Here is a 19,784-nt window from a genome sequence, read left to right on the forward strand (position 1 = left end):
GCGATCTGATTGCATATTCTGGTTGTCCAGTTCATTACGAAAATTTGCATACTACTTAGAAAGTGGCGACGGACTTGTAAGTATTTATTATTAATTTTTTAAATTTAGTGTTCAGTATTTCGTTCATTTTTTGTTATTCTGTTTTTGTGCGCCATCTATTGGTCAACGACTGAATTGTCTGATATTGTGTATTTTAGACGTTTTTGGGAACCCTGCACAGTCTTATCAAATATTGCTAGCGGAACATACGTTGTAGTAAGTACTTACAACTTACAAGTTACAAGCACAAAATCTTGAACTCAATTCTATGCAAAAACATTTTGAACTGCAGACGATAATGACTTGAATATTTTGTTTTTTTCAAAGTTCTTCCACTTTTAACTTTGTGTAAGCAATCAATATGAAATCCATACATTTGTGTCGTATACTTTAAATGTACCCTTTTCATTAAAAGTGATCTTATTTCAATTTCAGTCTTAAAATGTCTGACGAGGAAAACGATCGTTTTGAAGAAGAACAAAGTTTGTTAACTAGCAATTTTGAAACTATACCGCATACACCAAGTGCTTGGGAAGAAGATATATATGATGTTGATGAAGATCCAGACCCCCATGGTAATTATATTAACAATAATGCTTCAACCTGTTTATTAGTTAGAAAAATGGTTGGTGTAAACAATTCTTTGTTACAATAGATGGTTATTTTTTCTTTTGTACATTAAAAATTTATTTAATACTGTGAAAGCAGTGTCAAAAATAAATCCACATTATGTTTCAAACCAAATAAGTTACTACATTTTTGAATTATTGTTATTATATACTTTAATATAAGTTTATATATAATTAGCTAGCCCAGAAAGGGAAATTTTATGGGCGGCTGAACAAGGTGAATTGGATTTGGTCAAATCTTTGGTGTCAAAACATACCCACTTGGTTCATATTCATGACAGAGATGGTTATACAGCTTTACACAGAGCATGTTATAGTAACCATCTATCAATTGTTGAGGTATTTTAAGATAAATTTATTATATTTATTAAGCTTTCATTTTATTTACCTACACTTGTAGTTTTTATTAGAAAATCATGCAAATCCAAATGCTCGGACAGCTGATCAATGGACCCCATTGCATTCTGCTTGTAAATGGAATAATGTAGAATGTGCTGAAAAATTAATAGAAGCCGGAACTGACATAAACGCTTTAACTAATGGTGGTAATGTTTAATTACAAATATCAAAATATGAATTTATACACATATATCTATTTTTAATTACATTATATTTATAAATATTTTATTTTTATAGGAATAACACCTCTACATTTAGTAGCAGAGTTAGCTGATTCACATAGTCTCATTGAACTATTATTATGTCAACCTGGTATTCAGCCTGATATAAAACTACCAAACGGTACAGGCGATACACCAAAAGATATTACTAGTCGGAAGAGCACAAATGATCGACTTTTTGAATACTCTGAACCGTGTTTCAATTACATATGAAGTGAATAATAGTTATTCAGACCAAAGACTAATACAAGGCCCACATGATGCGACTAGTACTTTTTTACTGGGGTGTGTACTAATTGAATTGATGGACTGCGTGTATGAAATATTGTCATTAGGTCTTAACTTCTCTATAAGTTTTGCACTGACAAAGTCCCAACACCACAGATGTCCACAGGTTGATCCACTTATTATTATGCTATCATTATGAAATACACAGTTTTCAATAAAATAATCACCGACTGTATGACCTGTGTACCTGTTTAACATTAATATATAAATTATAATACATAATATCATGTGTAAATAATTAAAATCTTAAACAAAATGGCATACTCATTCAATAATTCTCCTTTTTGTCTATCCATTAACTTCAATGTACTGTCTGTACAGCTAACTAAAGTGCACATATTGTCTTGTGTTGAACTAATACATGATATTGGCTCTACAAACATAACAATGTTATAAGCTCTGTTAAATTTTTTAATATAAATTATAAAGATAATATTAGTTACTCACTTCCAATAAAATCAGCATCTAAATTTCCCATTCTTATGTCATAAGTTCTTAAAAAACAATCCAAGGAACCCGTTAGAATTTGATGGCCTATCACTAATACTTTAGTAATACTGTCTTTGGCTTCTTTTAAAACCTACAATTGTGTATATACAAATATATCATAATTAAAATATGGACCTTTTAACAATTTTAAACATATTATTTATTCTCTAATTACCTATTCAATAACTGAGGATAATACAATAAAGATTTTATAAGTTATAACGAAAATAAGTATTTTCTTATAATTTGTGAAAAATGTATAGATTCGTTGGAACTAATGCTTATTCTTAAAATTTTAGTTTTTGATGTAATTATTAAAACTATAAGAAAATTAACTTACCTATTTATTAATTTTTTATGAGATTAAAATAATAAGATATTAATTTAGTTACCTACTTCAAGTGTAAATATATAACAATATGGTTAAAAAAATAACATAAAACTATCAGCAAAAAGTTATGTATGTAAATAAATAAATATATTATATACTTGTATTGGGCTATTGTTACGACTTCTAGTATCCCAACAACAAACAGTGTTATCATTTGATCCTGACACCACAACTGAAGAATCTTCGTTATATTCAACACAATTCACCGCAGCGGCATGCTGCCGTAATCTGCGTTTCACTCTCCCATCTGACACATCCCATAGTACAACTGATTTATCAGCTCCACATGATGCTAATTCACTTGAAAAAAAATTATAAATAAGCACAAACATTTTCATCGAGATTATATGCAAATTTAGGCACCTGCTATCACATGATCCACATGCATCCATTACACAGTCTCCATGACCAGCGTAGGTTTTCAAACATAATTCCTTGAATGGATTCCAGAGTTTAATTTTCTTGTCACTACCACAAGTAAGGCAATATTCACCATCCACTAAATACAAAACGACAGTCAGCTACACAAAATCACACGCATAATCTCAATAATATACTTTAGTACTTTACCATTAAACCTGACAGAGCGTATCGCTCCTTGGTCACATTTAATATTCGATACACATTTCAAATCCATTTCGTAAGTTTTTGAAATTAACTGAAATGAATAACCGAAAACACGGAAACTTCGACAACTGATCAAATATCAAATTAGTTTGTATTTTGTAAACACAACAGAATTTTTACCGGATGCAATATGAGATAAGTTGATGACATGCTTATCAAAAGTAGATAATAATATTATTATTATTGTTATTTGTTTGTTGTGGTTGCTACAACTACTACCACGGGCTAATATTAAAGTAATAGGGCAGGGGCAGCTAACCTTTTTTGAGTCAAGTGCTACAACTTAAAATCAAGTATTTTGAAATATACTCGCGTGCCAAAAAAAAAAAATGAATTTTACTAGGTAAGATGAAAACAAAAAGCATGCAATAATTACACATATTTTATTAGGTACACATTTATTTGTAAACTTTTATTTCATATATTAATTTGATGCGTGCCACTGAAATTTGGTCAACGTGCCATAGGTTCGCCACCCCTGTAATAGGGTAATAGGTAATAGCGATTAGCGACCGACAATACTGTTAATTTCATAAATAAAATCCTAATAGAGTAAAATACGCTGCCAGTCGTCCACACCCGTATATAACGTCGCAGCCCCGCACACACATTTTTTATTTTTTTCAAAATATTTTTTTATTTTTGTAATTTTTAAATATTAATGTACCACATGTTCACATAACGGAGCATACATTGAACTATATAAAAACAGTTGAAGGTTGCTCATTAAAATAAAATCCATTATAATATTTGTGTTCAACAATACTCAAATCTATAATATTATCCTGGACCTGGATGTATGACATACATCGGCAAGTCTAAAATATACACATATATAACTTATTTAATAAAAATAAACAGTCGATGTGAAAGAAATAGCTGTGCATGTGAATTATCTATTTGCTAATTTGATATAATTCACATAATTAAATTAATTTACATGACATAAGTATATGTGACTAATATCTAATTACCAATATGAGCAATCTACCGTTCGATCAAGCGGCTATTCGATTAAAAACCTCACCAATTTATATAATTTATATAAATTGTAATAAAGCGTTTAATAACCTTATGATAACCGAGAAAAAAAGGTAAACACAATGAAATATATTGTAGTTCATTGAATTTATTCAAAAAAGAACATGTATACATGCATATTTATAGTCGTATATAAGCTTTATCCAGCATTATTATGGCATCCCAACCAGATGTTTTTGATTCTACTTGATTCTCAATATCCTCAATCATTTTCAGTACCAACTGATTCCGGTAATTAGCTTTAATATTTCTAATAACGCCCTGGTCCGTCGGTTGAAGTACAGCAGTAGTTTTGGTGGGCAATATTTTCAAATATTCTCAAAATATTTTTTTTTTCAAATTTTTAAGGCCTCAGATCTGATTTTCCTGACAACATCATCTGATTTAATGCCTTGCAAATTTTTCACAATTCGACTGAGTGGGTGATGCCATGTAAATAGTGTCTGACCTAAAGGAAAACGCTTTAGTTTTTTAAGCGTTTTTTTGTTCAAGTCTCGCTGAAACCCTTTTATGTGGTTCGTGAGACCTTTATAATTTGAATTGCGATGGTAATTTAAACCAAAACTATACACATTTGCCACAAAAATTCCATTATCAGGATGAACTTTAATTCTAAAAGTCTTACACCCCTCGTGGCTACAATATATGTACACATTGCAATAGTTGATATAATATAAAACTCTTTTTGCATTAAAAACACATGTATTGTTCACAGTTCTTATGCGCTTTCTGAACATAATAGGTTATTTAACATGTGTATACAACATATGGGACCACTCTTCATATGAACATTTGAAAATTTCTGAAAAAAACTGACATTCATCACTGTCGAATCGTTTTGGAAAATAATTTTTCATTTCCAAAGGTAGCACAAGATCAGACTTAACAGGAGTTTTCTTAAAATATGAATTTCTAAGGGGACTTGGCACAAGTCTAACAGTTTTTCTGCATTCTAATTTACTTGGTGCAACAAGATCAGATTCAACACTTATGTTTTCAGGTAGAATTGGAGTACTACTAGGTATTAGTGGATCCCTTATCATCTAACTATAATCACTTTGGGGCGTTACACTCGTATATTCAAGGGAAACAGTCTTTTTGCACAAGTTCAGACTCTGGTGATATTGACGCCAATAGAATTTATTTATAAGCTTTTAAAATAATTTACAAAAATTATTGTGCGACATAGAGCGACATCTACTTCGTAAAGAAACCGTAGTTTCGGTGTTATAGTACGGCAACCCTGAAATAAAATGAAATGCAACTCAACGTACAAAGTTTCTTATCACTAATCGTCCGAGATATAGTTCCATATAGCTTCTTACCTATCACAACTTCACACACGTTGATTGTTCTGTTCTTAAATCGTAGGTCTCGTACTACAATATGCATATTGTGTTTCCCTAATACCTATTACAAATAATACAGTAGTGGGTAGAATAAATAAAAATAGGCACATACTACATACAAAAATATTAAATGACTGAATCATTAGACAAATCAAAAAGAAAACAATTTGGTAACAGGCTTTTAAAAAACGATGAAGACGTTTTTAAACACAATGCTTGGTAAGAATTATTAAAAATTTTAACGAAACCATTGGCTATAAGTTTTAATATTAACCACTAAATTCATTTTACTTACATTCATATTTACAATGAAATTAAACACTATTTTCAATTAATGTTAGTATGTAACTAACATAATAAAATTCATCACTGAAGTAAAGTCAATCAACTATAATCTATATCTATATGTATAGGGATAATGTGGAATGGAATGAAGAACAAGAAATTCAAGCTATATCAGAAGTATGTGCGCATGTGAAAACAAAAATGCCTTCAGAAAAAGCTGCTGATTTAGAAGACAATGCTGATGAATATTGGAATAAGTTTTATTCTGTCCATCAAGAAAAGTATGTAATATTAATATAGATACCTATTACTATTCTTCTGATCACCCTAAGATGGATGGTTGATATAATTTTAATAATAATTTTATAAATTGTTAGTCTACCTATTATTTTGTTTAATATTAAAAGACTTAATACAATTTAAATATCTTCACATTTTTTTTTTATGTTAATATTTTAATTCCATCTTCAAATGTGCCTTGAACTCATCTATATGTTCACCATATTTTGTAATATTATTTTTAAATATCAGTATCTACGCTTATTTTATGTAAGACAACAATTGTTCTTATAATTACCAAATTTTGAGTTATATAGTTAATTTAACCACTTTTGTTAAGTGCTAAAATACACCAGTGTAAATATTGGCATAATCACAGATTGCTTATTGATTTTAAAATTGATAAATTTTTTTAGTTAATAATTATAATACATTTTTTAGATTTTATTATTTATTATTTATTTACTTAATATACTATGTGTTTTGGCTGTTTTGAGTTGATCTTGTATTTGTATTTTAGGTTTTCAATCTATTTTATATTAAATATTTTATTTTTAGATTTTTTAAGAACAGATGTTGGTTGTTCACTGAGTTTCCTGAAATAACTTCTCTTAAAAATGAAAAACCAACTTTTATACTAGAAGTAGGATGTGGCGTTGGAAATTCGGTCTTCCCTATATTATCACACTGTATAGACAGCAATGTACATGTATACTGTTGCGATTTTTCTTCAAATGCCATACAAATCTTAAAAGGAAATTCAGAATACAACGAAGAACACTGTACAGCATTTGTATGCGATATAACTAGTGATGAATGGAATCCACCATTTGCTTTAGAGAGTTTAGATGTTATATTATTGGTTTTTGTTCTTTCCGCCATACAACCCGAAAAGTATGATATAATGTTTATAGAGCTAAAGAAAAATTCAACATTTGTTTAAATTTGAAATCTATTGTGTTGCAGATTAAAACATGTAGTAAGCATGTTTTATAAGTACTTGAAACCAGGAGGTATAGTATTATTTCGCGATTATGGAAGATATGACATGGCACAGTTAAGGTTTAAAGAAGGAAGATGCATATCAGAAAATTATTATAGTAGAGGTGATGGAACGTTGGTACACTTCTTTACTCAAGGTATAGTTACAATGAATAAACTGCGGGGAATGTCATTTAAGTCAATTTTTAACAACCACCTGGGTAAACTAAGATTTAAATTTTTAAACACTATCTGGATAGAAACCAAAATATTAAAATGTATTTTGGTTTCAATTACTGTTGCATAATTATTATTTCACTGACAATTAGTTATTGGAGTATGAACCAGTTAAAAAAAACTTTGGTTTTGCTGTCTTAATTGCTTTATAAATATTTTCTGATTTCTACCATTTTTAAAGTTATACTTATAGCTTATTGTAATTTGTTAAATTTAATTATTATGTATTTATAATAATTTTCTTATTTTTTTAGATGATGTCCAACAATTATTTTTGGAAGCTGGTTTTGAACAAGTTCAAAATATTGTCGATCGTCGTATGCAAGTAAATAGAGGTAAACAGTTAAAAATGTATCGTGTTTGGATTCAATGTAAATATAAGAAACCTATTTTATAATAATTACCTAACTAAAAGATGTATATAAAATAATTGTATCTTATATAAATTAATATTTATTGAATGTAACATGCCAGATGTCAATGGTTAACATCCATTGCCATTTTAACATTTTCAAAAATATTGACTTTTTACTATTTTTATTTTTGTTCATATTTATCATGCTAAATATTATAAGCACAGAAATATAATTCCTGATTAAACTTTTCAAAATGTACAAACATTCAAATGCTTCATGAAATATTCTTAACCTAATTTTGACTTCAGCGTAAAAGATAACAGCCACAGTGAATCGTACCCACGTTTCTCCTCTCCAGTTACATGGTCTGAGTCCAGTGCAAAATATATTAATGCATTTTAATGACTAACTGCAAGTTATATGCCAAAATTTAAAAATAAAATATATGTGAAGACAGTTCTGGAATATAAATTGTGAATTTTTTATTACCTAATTGTGTCTTATCATAGTACACAGAGTAGCTGAATAATGATATCCATCATCTCTAATAATAAAATGATAGAATAATAATTTTGCCTATTTTTTTAAAATCTTTAAATTGATCATTTAGTTTGCCGCTAATGGTTGGGAGCACTGGTGATTTCCCATGCATAGCCCAAGAAGAAATCTAAAGTAAAAATAGCTGCTTGAAAAAATGATGTGCATTATTTTATTATTACTCTAAAGTCTAAACAATAATTTCAAGCATTATGTATCTTACATAAAGGACCCGTATCTTCCAATTTTAAAACACAATATACATAAATTATATGTATTATGGAGGTTATAAACTTTTTTAGCAGTCAAATTACACCATACAATTGTACAGTGGTATGTCATTATGTAACAACTGAAGCTATAATCATACAGTAAAACCTCCTATGAGATAGAAAATAACAATCATGTGTTATATTTTAGCATTCCTTAATGGAAAGATAAGTTTGTCCCAAGCATAAACCTTATACTACTAGATAAGAACTGTGTATAACAACATTATGAGCGGTGTAACAACATCTCACAGTGATGTAGGTTGTCTTTAAGACAATATACAATAATTTAAATATCTATACATCTTGCCCTAATACCCTGCGTCCGAGTAATTAAAAAGAACCCTCAATGTTGTTACAGTTTCCACCACAGATTTCCATATTAAATAATATAATATAGGTAACTGTGCTTTCCATACAATCATTGTTTGTCTAGCAGTATAAGGTTAGGTCCTCAGTGATTATTTTAAAAAGAGGTTTTACAGTAATAACTAATAATACAAAATATGGTTCAAATACATGGGAAAACCAAATTTCAAAGATATAATATAGACAATAGTGTACAAAATAAAATTTAAATCAGTACATTTTATTTTAAATAAAGAGGTATATTATATGAATTATAATCTATAATAAAATAATTGAATTGACACTTACAATAATATAAATTGGAAAAATATTTTGACAATATAGCAGTTATATTTTTAAGCATTGCAAATTTTTTTTTATATTATTTATAAATATATATTATCATATAGTGAAGTAATATTTCTTTTAAATAGGCCTTGATTAATGAATATTTTTAATTGTTAAGCCTTGATTGTCACCAAAGTGTTCAAATTTATAGCCATGTTAATAAATTTAATCTATTCTCAATTTCTTCTTTTTGTTTTTTATAATAATTTTATTTTAGAACAGTACTGCTGCAATACATTTAAATGTAACTTTACATAAATAAATACCAGCAAATCAATTTGAACTAGTGAACTTTTAATTCAATCAATGACAAATTATCTAGAAAATAAATTAGGTACGGTTACAATAAATTTACCTACTATGTGTTTTGTGATGGTTATTTTAGTTTAGTATTTGATATTATAATTATACAAAATTAATAAAACAAAAATATAAGGCTACAGTAACTGATAATACAACTTAATTACACTAACATTTTGCAAAAATTAATTTGTATTATTTTTAAAAGTTTAACAACATTGACATATTCATTATGTCCCTGTAGTTAGTGAAACTAGTATTTTTTAATATAAATGTCAATTAAAAACAAAAAATACTTTTTTAGTTTATTAAGAAATCTTCACTAAAATATATACACTTAGTAGGAGTCAATGTTCTTAAACAGTAACCAGACAACCAATACTTAAATATAATAATGGAATATAATAATTAGATGTATTTGAGTTTGAACAGCAAAATAATAACTCAATTAAAATAAAATACACGATTACATGAATTTAAAACACAATTGGTATGCACACGAGAAGAGAATTTTGCAAAAAACATTAATTATCACAGTAGTGGGTACAAAACTAGAAACAAAGTATTACTTCTTTTTATATCTTAAATTATATTTTGGGCCCAATTTTGGCGGAACTTGTGTATAAAATGTGTCTTAAAAGGCACTATGTGGACTTTTGTCAAATAAGTTCTATCTATTACAAGTTTACTAAAAGCCAAACTATGTAAAATACAATACATACACAAATTAATTTATAAAATTACGTTTACTCAAATATATCAATTTAATTTACCTCTAGTTTATTATTTATGTTCAGTGTCATTTTGGTCATTAAATTATTCATTGCTTATAATAAAACGTTGACCTATGTGACTTTAATAGATTTACTTAACGACCATTCAGGTAGAAGAAAATAGAACTCTTAACTCAACCACACAAATCTGATGATATACAACAATCATACTACTTACACTACAAATATTTGTAGTAGTTGGGTATGTAACTTAATTCAAAACTAGATTTGTGTGCAAAATGATTACCCTCCACAAGGTTAATTAAAACTGACAGAAACAAATTGAAATCCAAGTCATCACAAATTTTGTAGGATAAAAAAAACTGCCATATTATGGTTTTAATGTTACTCAATTTGTTTTAAAATATCAACAATAATAATAATAATAGTAATAATAATAAATAATAATAATATGTCACTTTACTGTTTTATTATTTTGTCTGGCAAGCAAAAACTCCAGTCAAAAATTATTAAAAAATTGTTGGAAGCTTGTCTTAACTATCGGAAAAATAAATCCTCAAGATAATGTGAAACCAAATTAATTACAACTGATTGGGTAGTAAGTTGATTGAAACTAAATAAATCTTGATTTTAATTAAGTACCTACGGACTGTGTACTCAGAAACAAAATTAAAAAATACTATCAAGGGTCATTCATTGTGTACATGAATGCACCATCATTTTCCATTGCAGCCATTATTTCACTAATATAAGAAGCTACATCTACGCTTTCAGCATCACTTCGTTTTATGAATACGTGTTCTAGTAATTTGTTGTACTTAGGCCTTTGATTTTCTTCTTTTATCAAACTACAAATGACAATTTCATACATGTTAATACAATTGCTCAATGCTATCAACTTAGATGTATGTTAAATTACCAAGTATTTACGAAATTCACAAAATTAGGAGAAAAATTGTTAGTAGCCTGCAATCTTGGTGGATCTCCTTGAACAACCTGACACAATTGTTCAAACACAGAACTCCATCTTGGATATGGAAACCGCCCAGTAGCAACTTCTACTAGCGTGATACCTAAGGACCAAACATCTGAACGGACATCATAACCTCCTCGACCACGAACTGGATCAATTCTTTCCGGCTAAAATTAAATTGAATTACACAACAAACTATTTTTAAATAAATATTCTGAATAAAACTTACAGCCATATAAGGGCGGCAACCAGCATCTCTAGTTTTTGCTATAGAATCCACTAACTGCCCTGAGATACCAAAATCACAGAGTTTAATATTTCCTCGAGAATCCAATAAAATGTTGCTGGGCTTAACATCACGGTGAATAATTTTCAATTTTTCTTTAAGGTAATTCAATGCTTTTACAGTCTGAAATATTAAAGAAATTTAACATCAATATATTCAATTTTCAATGAAATTAATTCTATAGAGTAACATAAGTTGTATGCCAGATTTTTTAATGAATGGGTCAAATATTTTTATTTTTAAAGATAATTTAGAATTATTAAGTATTCAACTATACTAAAAACAAAAGAAAATTCAATTATTATTAAGTAATAATGATTTGATTTTAATCATATATTTTGGTACGCTACATTATGTTGTAACTCTCAAAGTAAAGTAAACTTATTTAAGAGTTGTAATTCAATATTTATTTGTATGGGCTTATATTCTAAAAATGAAAACATTTATTAAAACAATTTAAAACAAAATATTTTACACATTTTTCATTTTCTTGAAAATCCATTTTGTTAACACATTATCATAAAAAAAACAATTACCGCAACAGTTATTTTTCCCAATATATTTTCTGGAATTCGTTGATTTAATTTTTCATAGACATATTTATAGAATTTATCCAATGAAGTATCCATAAGTTCCATACAAATCCAACAATCCCCCTGTTTTTAAAACAATACATAATATTAGTTCATATTTAAATTTAAACTATTTAAAATTACTTCTTTGAAAAGAGCTCCATAAAATTGTACAATATATGGGCATTCATTAGATTTCATTACAACATCCAAATCCATTAGTAATTGTTTTTGTTCATTTTCATCAACAGTTGATCTTATCCTCTAGTAATAAAACAAATTAATATAATTAAAATTATTAAAATTGAAAAAATGTAAATTTAGGTACGGGAGGGTAAAAGTACTAATAATAGTTGACAAGGATTGTATTACTAAAATTGGTATCCCCCTGCTTGCAGTCTACACATGTCTATATTTATATTTTAGAACATAAGTGAACTATTTTAATAGATTAGAATACCTTAACAGCCATTACTGTATCACTACTACGATGTAACATTTTGTTCACAGTTCCAAAACCACCTCGTCCAATCTCTCCTAAATCTTGTAAATCATCTGATGTAAAATCATACACCTAAAAAATAAAATTGTAAAAAGTAATAAATATGCAAGTATTGTATTTAATTAATTTAAAAAAAAACAACCTTGTTTTCAGAAAGTTGTAGTTTTCCAGTGGATTGTATGGTTTGACACATTTTTAGTCTTTCTCTAAAAATATAAAACAATAAATGATAACAATGTTTTGAAATGTTAATGTAAAACTATTAATTTTCAAAATTTAAATAAAGAACAGTGAATAGTGATTCTCAATAAGCTCAAATGCCAAGTAAATGTTTTAGTAATATTATTCAATTATGCACTAAATTGACTCAATTATTTAACCAGACAAACAGCCTTAGAGCAGAGATATAGGAAGGGTCAATCATTTTGAAAAGGTAAACATTCCTTAGTTATTTAATAAACATTTATTTTGAATAATATTATATTGTTACTTAATGTAATTAATATAAAGCTAATAATAATGAAATATCTTTGAAATAATTGTTATTACTTATTGGTATGAAACTTTAAAAAATACTTCTATTTGAATAATAAATTGTAATTATTTTTATAATTCCTTTAAAATAATAAGTAAATTCACATAATCTATTCAACTTATTAGTTTTAACTGGGGTTTTGCGGCTGTGTACAATTGCATATGCATTACTTGTATGTGTAATGTTTGAAATATGATCCATACAAATATAAATCATTGTTATTTAATATTTCAAAGATATTGACTGTAGATTTCTTTACTAATAATTTTTGGAAAGCATTATTCAACAAAGAATAAGATTTAAATGATTATGGTAGAAAACAGAAAAAATAAGAACAATTTAAGATTAAAAATAATAATTTGTACATTTAATTTTCTTTATAATTATTCGAAATTATGATCTTAACACTTTTTTAAAAAACATTTAAATCAATAGTTATTTTATTAAAAAAAATATTACATTTTTACATAAGTTCTTATAATATAAAAGCTTTTTTGTATATTAAAAATCAGCAGCTATAATTAAAATTTCATATTTTTAAATTTTTATAATGCATTATTATCTGTTTTTGCAAGAGTATAAAGTTGTTCTAATGTGTAGAACATTACTAGTTGAATGCATTTGTAATGAAATAACAACAAATAATTTATAATGTTCCAAGTTCATTGTATTTGTGTAAAAATAGTATGATACTATAATATAACACGGTCTGACTGGTTAGTTATTTAAAACAATTAAAATTGTAAATAATTATCAACTACAACATACCTATTAGCACATACATATTTATTAGTTACTTTAACCAAAATTTAAGTTTAATATATTATAAGAAATAAAGCATTTTTGAGTTGATTTAATGACCTTATTAGTGTAATTAGTAAATTATTTTAAGACATTTTAAATTATGTTTTATTAATTTTTAATAAGCATAATATTATTTATTTTCCACAATATATTGAGATGACCAATAGCAATGTATAATTAGTAATAAATAACATTATGTAAATTATAATCCTAATAATTATTCACTTAAAAATATATTTTAGTATAAATGTACAAAACAATTCTAAATTGGGTACTCGTGTAATATGTGATTGTCAAGTATTTTATATAGTACATATTATTAAGTACACTATGTTTATGTTATCCCATAAAACTGCAAACAAATTGTTGTATTTATTGTGCTTTAATGCATTCCTCCACCATTCCTCTTTTAATTGGTGGTCTAACAAACCTGTTGCTTAATACAGTGGTATGAAAAATACCACAGAACATAGAGAAAAATAATTTAATATCTAAAAGTAAGATAAGGTAGGTCTTGGTGAATATTTACCGGTAACTTACCAGAGAAATATCAGTATAATATCTATTATATTATTGTATGACCATTATAATATGTTGTTTATCTAAATAACTGAAGTCACGGGTACTTACCCTTAATAAAATTAAATAAAAATATAACATAATATATACAATAATATATGTTATGAGAGTAGGTATTTCGTATTTTCTGGCAGGTAGTATACTGCATGTGTATAGTTTTTCAGTAGATAGCATATTAGCATATTACACGAGTACCCTAAATTGTATACTCAGTAAAATTATAAATCTATTTAAGCAAGACATAAAGAATATTTTACTCGAAAATAGGTACAAATTCCTTGCTTATAATAAAATAAATGTCAGAAAGGTACTATTAAAACAATATTTCAAATTATATAGATTTTATTTACATAATATGCATGAGAATATTACATTAAAAAAAAAGATTTTTCATTGTATTTCTTTTGAAACTTACCGTAATTTAGTACGTTCTATGGATCTGTATCTGTATAGATAAAGAAAATATCTTTGTAATACTTATATTTTAAAATTAATATTTAATTTTTCGCCACCAATAACTATATTTTTAATTTAAGATGTACGTCTAGTATTTTACATTTCTAATACACTTATAGGCACAACATAAAATAGTTCCAATGATAGGTAATTTGATTTTAACAGAAGTTTCATTTCATAAGAGTGTGTTTGTTTTATTATAAATATATTTCTGTGACTTGCTTGACTAAATGAAAGCAACACCCCCTATTTTACTTCCAGGCTAAACTTAAATTTTTTTTTTTGTTAAGAATATTTTTTTCACATGAACTGTGGCTTATAATTGGATATAAACTAATAAGTAATATTGAATACAATAATAGTTATAATACATATTCATAATAGTTGAATACATATTTTAAACCCAAGAACAGTTAATTATAATAGTTGATACAAATATTTTGTAAAAAAAATAAAACATATTATGGATGCTATAATGGACATTTTTTTAGATAATTTCATGAATACTCTTGCAACAATAATTTCACATACAATGGTATAACCTAGTTTATTTATATTTCAGTGTCATTAACTTAATCAGTAATACATATTAACTATATTATACTCTATTATTTCTGAATATTTGACAGATTTTTAAACTTTAAACTGATAGAACAAGTGAACAGTTTATTAAGTACAAATATTTTATTTTTAAGGTCGATTATGAAAGGGCAATGTAATGTGTTCACAGAACTCACAACTAAAGAGAGTAATATTTTTGATTGAATTTAACAGAACAAAATTGTTTTACAATTATTTTTGATATTGATTATTCAATTACATTTTTATTTTGATAATGCCCTAATTTGTTTATTTTATCAAGATACTTATAATTTCAACTACACAAAATAATGACTTTAACAGAAGGTCGTTTAAGAAAAAACTGATAATTTTTTATCTTTTTTACGTCATTTTTATTTTAAGAGAAAACATTTCCAAGATTACTAGAAAATATTGTGCAGACAAATGTTAATGATACTAGTATATAATAATCAGCAGTGAACCAAATTAAAAACAGTGTTATTTTAAGGATCAAATAACAGATTGTTATGGTTTACATTGCAATGTTGTTCCAAGCTACAATTAATGTGTTTTATTGTAATACATTTATTTTGTTTTTTGGTTTTTATGAATTCAAATTTGTAACTTTTTTTCTAATTTAAGTTGGTTTTTCAATAAAAGGGAACAGAGTGTATTCAAACTACCTCTATATAGTTAAAATGGCTAATTACTATGAGCATGCATTACTTGTATGTATAATAATAAAACTGTGAGAAAAAAAATGTACAAAAACTAATAAGGGTTTCTTTTTTTAAAACATAATAAATTATGTTGCAAGTAGAAAAATTAATAAAATCTAAAAATGGATATTATTCAAATTTTAGATTTATTAAATAATTTTAAGATTTTTGAAGGGTGTAAAGGGTATGGTGTATTTTCAATATTTTTTAATTGTTGAATGAACAATTTATACTATAACATTTTTAAGAGGTTTTCGTACATGTATAAGACAGAGACAACACATGCAGTAAAAATTATAAAATTGATTTTGTCTAAAAATACTGTGAAAAATAATGGGAATTTCACCCTGTACTTTGACTTCCAAAAATACCAACTAGATCAAATTTGTACAAGAAATCACCATTAAAATGATAGATTGAAGCAGCTTTAATGCTTCAAAAGGTGATGAGTCTAGAGACCAGATTTTTATGTTTTTACACCTTTTTGCTAAAGGTATGTAGCTCCAAATGGATAAGCTTTCTCGATGATTCATTTACCTATGAACTGATATACAAAATTGTTTAGCACGTAAACATGAATATTTCAATATTAAAGAATTTTTTTTACAAAAAATATGTTACAGGAATATATTGTTAAATTGGGATTTAATTTTGAATATTTTATAAAGAAATGCAAAAATATTTTCAGTATAATATCATGATGAAATTACGAAAAGCAATATTGATAAGAAATTAAGAATTTAACATAGATAAGAAACTCTATTATTCTCTAGATATTTTATCTTACACTCTTAGACGGTGCATGGTGGTAGTTTCCGCGTTCAATGTGGGTCTAATAATTAATGTTAGGTGAACCAACATTTTTATGGAAAAGAATATTTTTGCATATAAAAAATTATTTTTATGAAATTATAGAGCATAGAAACATCTTATTTTGTAAGATTTTAAGCACATATAAATCAGGTCTCTAGTGATGACAAATTGACATATGATAGAAAAAAAAAATAAACACATTATTGAAAAACAGTACATTACAATTCACTCGCTTAGTCTAGAATATCAAGAATTAAACTTACCGTGACTTTTCACTCATTGTTTCCGTATTAGATAACCGTACTCTTGGTAAATTTGGTTGTTTTGTTGTTGAACCATTGCTTAGTAATTTATTATCTTCTTCAAATCTAAAATTTATTTATTTATTTAGATTAGACTTGTTACTAATTACCAAAGCATAGTTTAACGTAAAATTTAACTTAAATTTAAATGTAGTGACAACTCTTATAACAAAGACACTTGCCCTCAAACTTTATGCTATATATTCATGAATTCAATATTTATTGTCAATTACGCCTCAAATAATTAATAATATAAATGTATTTGTATTTTCAAACTAGTAATATTATGTTGACACATTTTAAAATACAATAAGAAAATTATTATTATTTAATAATTTTGTTTAGTTACTATTTTGTATTGAAATATATTGGGCATCTTGTAGCATATAACAAATTTAATTGAAGTTAAGCTTATTAATATTTAAAATAAATTGGTATTTACATTCAATGTTGGTTAGACACACCATTGTAATTTTTTTTACTCTATGAAATAATATCAATTCTATTCCTACAGGCTAACGTTGTGTATATCTGTTTATTTCAATGCCATTCTATAAATGTAGATTTTATTGAAATTTTAAGTAACCTTTGTGAGTAAATATAACAAAAATGAAATAATGATTAGTTGGTATTTGGGCTAATAACATATACACATATCAGTAGCATTTAGTGGTGACTCTTCACTCTTCATTAAAACTAGGCATGACTCGTTGGAGTATATTATATAATTATGTATATCTAGATTATATAGTGAATTAATCATATTATTCTGTTTAAGGTTTTGACTTGTAATTAATTTAAGTGTTTAAAGTTTCAACCATGATACCTAATATTAAAAACATTTTATTTAAAATATATCATTTTGATAGTATTTTTATAATTAATTTAATGTGCATAGCGCCCATTTTACAGCTATACATCCAATAAAACTTCTATATCATGATTTTAAAATAATTTAACTGTTCAAAAATATTCAATCAAAATGTATATTTTATTATTGAATGAATTTGTTAAATATTATGATAAAAATAATTTTTTATTTATTTTATTTTAAGTAAAATTATCTTAAGAATACTCAAAATGTTGATGTGCTAGTAAGAAATTAACATATCAAGTAACATATAACAATTTATTGGAGGAAATATCTAGTTATGGTACTTCTACTGGTTTGAAAAAACAGTGAAATATGTTAATTATTTCAATAATAAATGCCACGAGAATTTGTTTATTTCTTATTATCTAAGTAAGATAGATATTTATTATTGTATAATTTGTATTTAATATAAACATAGTTAAAAAATGAAATTGTATTTTTAAAATACTTCTCATTTATATAATTTGAAAAATAGAGTTTAAATTAAACTTATTTTCAAATTAAGTTAGGTAGTATCTTAACATATTTTAAATTGCAACTCATCTTCACGATGAATTAGAGCAACCATAAACAAATCACATTTCAACAATTTTAACTTAATATTTATGTAACTATAGGTACATATTATAAATAGAGTTAAATTGAAATTCAAGTAGGTAAAATTTTTAAATAGAATTTGCAGTTTATAAAAAATTATACTTAATATTCATGAATAGCATTTGGTAATATAAAATACAAGATAATATATTAACTTTAATGCCCTATTAACACTTTAAGATGTTCTATTAAATTATTAGGTATTTATGTTATTGTATAGTAATCAATACATTAAAGTTACATTTATTATGTGTTGAAACTTGAAACATAAGAGCTTCAATTGCTGATAATAATTATTTGTAAAATAAAAAATTAATTAAATAAGATATCTCACTTTAATGACTGTAAGCTTGGTATTGGAGAATTGAATCCAAATGAAGCACCGGATGTTCCTTGAATAGCCAATTTTAACTGTCTTCTTTTTTCTAAAAATGAATAAATTGTACATTCAATTTTAGTTAAATTTATGCGTCCAGTTATAAATAATTTTCAATAAATACCTGTTATCGCAGCTTCTTGGCGCATGTCTAACTGTGGATGAGAAGGTCTTGCGGCTCCTAAAATTAAAGTCAGACTTTACTATACAAGTATACAACATTGAACATTTTCCATACTTAAGTATTTAAAGTAAATTATCTATGAGTAAAGAAAACTACATAATATCACTTACCAGACGGCAAACTTCCGTTACTGTCATTGTTGGACATTTTTGTATGACTAGGATGTTGCTAACACTCATGAGAAAATGTTAAGTGATTTGAAATTGTTCGTAGGATAACTTAAGAAATATTAGATAATAATTATGAATTCAATTTTATATTGGCTATATTTTCACCAGTGGCATCAATTCTCAGCTAACTATTGAAATTTCAAATTGATCACTGAAGTCTGAAGTAGGTAGAAAAGACTGAAATTGAAGTGAACACTCGAGTACTCAACGTCTCAAGTCTCAACACGACAAGAAAATATTAAGGATGACATTACTGATAACAAAAATTGCAAGATAAAATGTTTGTCAAGTGGATCATTGACATTTCATTTGGCCACACTGCCAATCAACATCG

At 26.3% G+C, this 19,784-nt stretch overlaps 4 protein-coding genes across 6 annotated transcripts; 2 read left to right on the top strand and 2 right to left on the bottom strand.

Moving 5' to 3' along the window:
• The first annotated feature begins 237 nt into the window (after window positions 1-237).
• LOC111026930 (ankyrin repeat domain-containing protein 49-like) lies at window positions 238-1,739 on the top strand. The gene is made up of 5 exons (XM_022305124.1): window positions 238-387; window positions 475-614; window positions 847-1,007; window positions 1,069-1,213; window positions 1,305-1,739. The coding sequence occupies exons 2-5, from the start codon at window positions 482-484 to the stop codon at window positions 1,499-1,501; spliced, it is 636 nt and encodes a 211-aa protein (XP_022160816.1). The 5' UTR covers window positions 238-387; window positions 475-481; the 3' UTR covers window positions 1,502-1,739.
• On the bottom strand, window positions 1,403-3,238 carry LOC111026929 (WD repeat domain-containing protein 83). Of its 2 annotated transcripts, none has more exons than XM_022305121.1 (6): window positions 3,027-3,238; window positions 2,820-2,955; window positions 2,555-2,756; window positions 2,024-2,156; window positions 1,841-1,949; window positions 1,403-1,763 (listed from the first exon to the last, which is right to left on the bottom strand). In XM_022305121.1, exons 1-6 carry the CDS (start codon window positions 3,091-3,093, stop codon window positions 1,514-1,516), a joined length of 897 nt encoding a protein of 298 aa, XP_022160813.1. In that variant the 5' UTR covers window positions 3,094-3,238; the 3' UTR covers window positions 1,403-1,513. The 2 variants fall into 2 exon arrangements, with proteins under 2 accessions (XP_022160813.1, XP_022160814.1); XM_022305122.1 differs by having other exon boundaries at window positions 3,014-3,238.
• A 2,202-nt stretch (window positions 3,239-5,440) lies between these two features.
• On the top strand, window positions 5,441-8,181 carry LOC111026934 (methyltransferase-like protein 2). Its single transcript, XM_022305129.1, has 5 exons — window positions 5,441-5,692; window positions 5,887-6,039; window positions 6,596-6,931; window positions 7,004-7,176; window positions 7,510-8,181. Exons 1-5 carry the CDS (start codon window positions 5,604-5,606, stop codon window positions 7,650-7,652), a joined length of 894 nt encoding a protein of 297 aa, XP_022160821.1. The 5' UTR covers window positions 5,441-5,603; the 3' UTR covers window positions 7,653-8,181.
• A 2,648-nt stretch (window positions 8,182-10,829) lies between these two features.
• LOC111026922 (dual specificity mitogen-activated protein kinase kinase 4-like) lies at window positions 10,830-19,659 on the bottom strand. 2 transcript variants are annotated; one of them, XM_022305113.1, is made up of 12 exons: window positions 19,391-19,659; window positions 19,221-19,277; window positions 19,055-19,145; window positions 17,211-17,315; window positions 14,814-14,843; window positions 12,623-12,686; window positions 12,439-12,552; window positions 12,123-12,242; window positions 11,943-12,062; window positions 11,350-11,529; window positions 11,067-11,287; window positions 10,830-10,995 (listed from the first exon to the last, which is right to left on the bottom strand). In XM_022305113.1, exons 1-12 carry the CDS (start codon window positions 19,425-19,427, stop codon window positions 10,830-10,832), a joined length of 1,305 nt encoding a protein of 434 aa, XP_022160805.1. In that variant the 5' UTR covers window positions 19,428-19,659. The 2 variants fall into 2 exon arrangements, with proteins under 2 accessions (XP_022160805.1, XP_022160806.1); XM_022305114.1 differs by lacking the exon at window positions 14,814-14,843 and having other exon boundaries at window positions 19,391-19,656.
• Between the last annotated feature and the right edge of the window lie 125 nt (window positions 19,660-19,784).

This window comes from Myzus persicae, unplaced genomic scaffold (assembly GCF_001856785.1).
Source record: "Myzus persicae strain clone G006 unplaced genomic scaffold, MPER_G0061.0, whole genome shotgun sequence".
Taxonomy (NCBI): Eukaryota; Metazoa; Arthropoda; class Insecta; order Hemiptera; family Aphididae; genus Myzus; species Myzus persicae.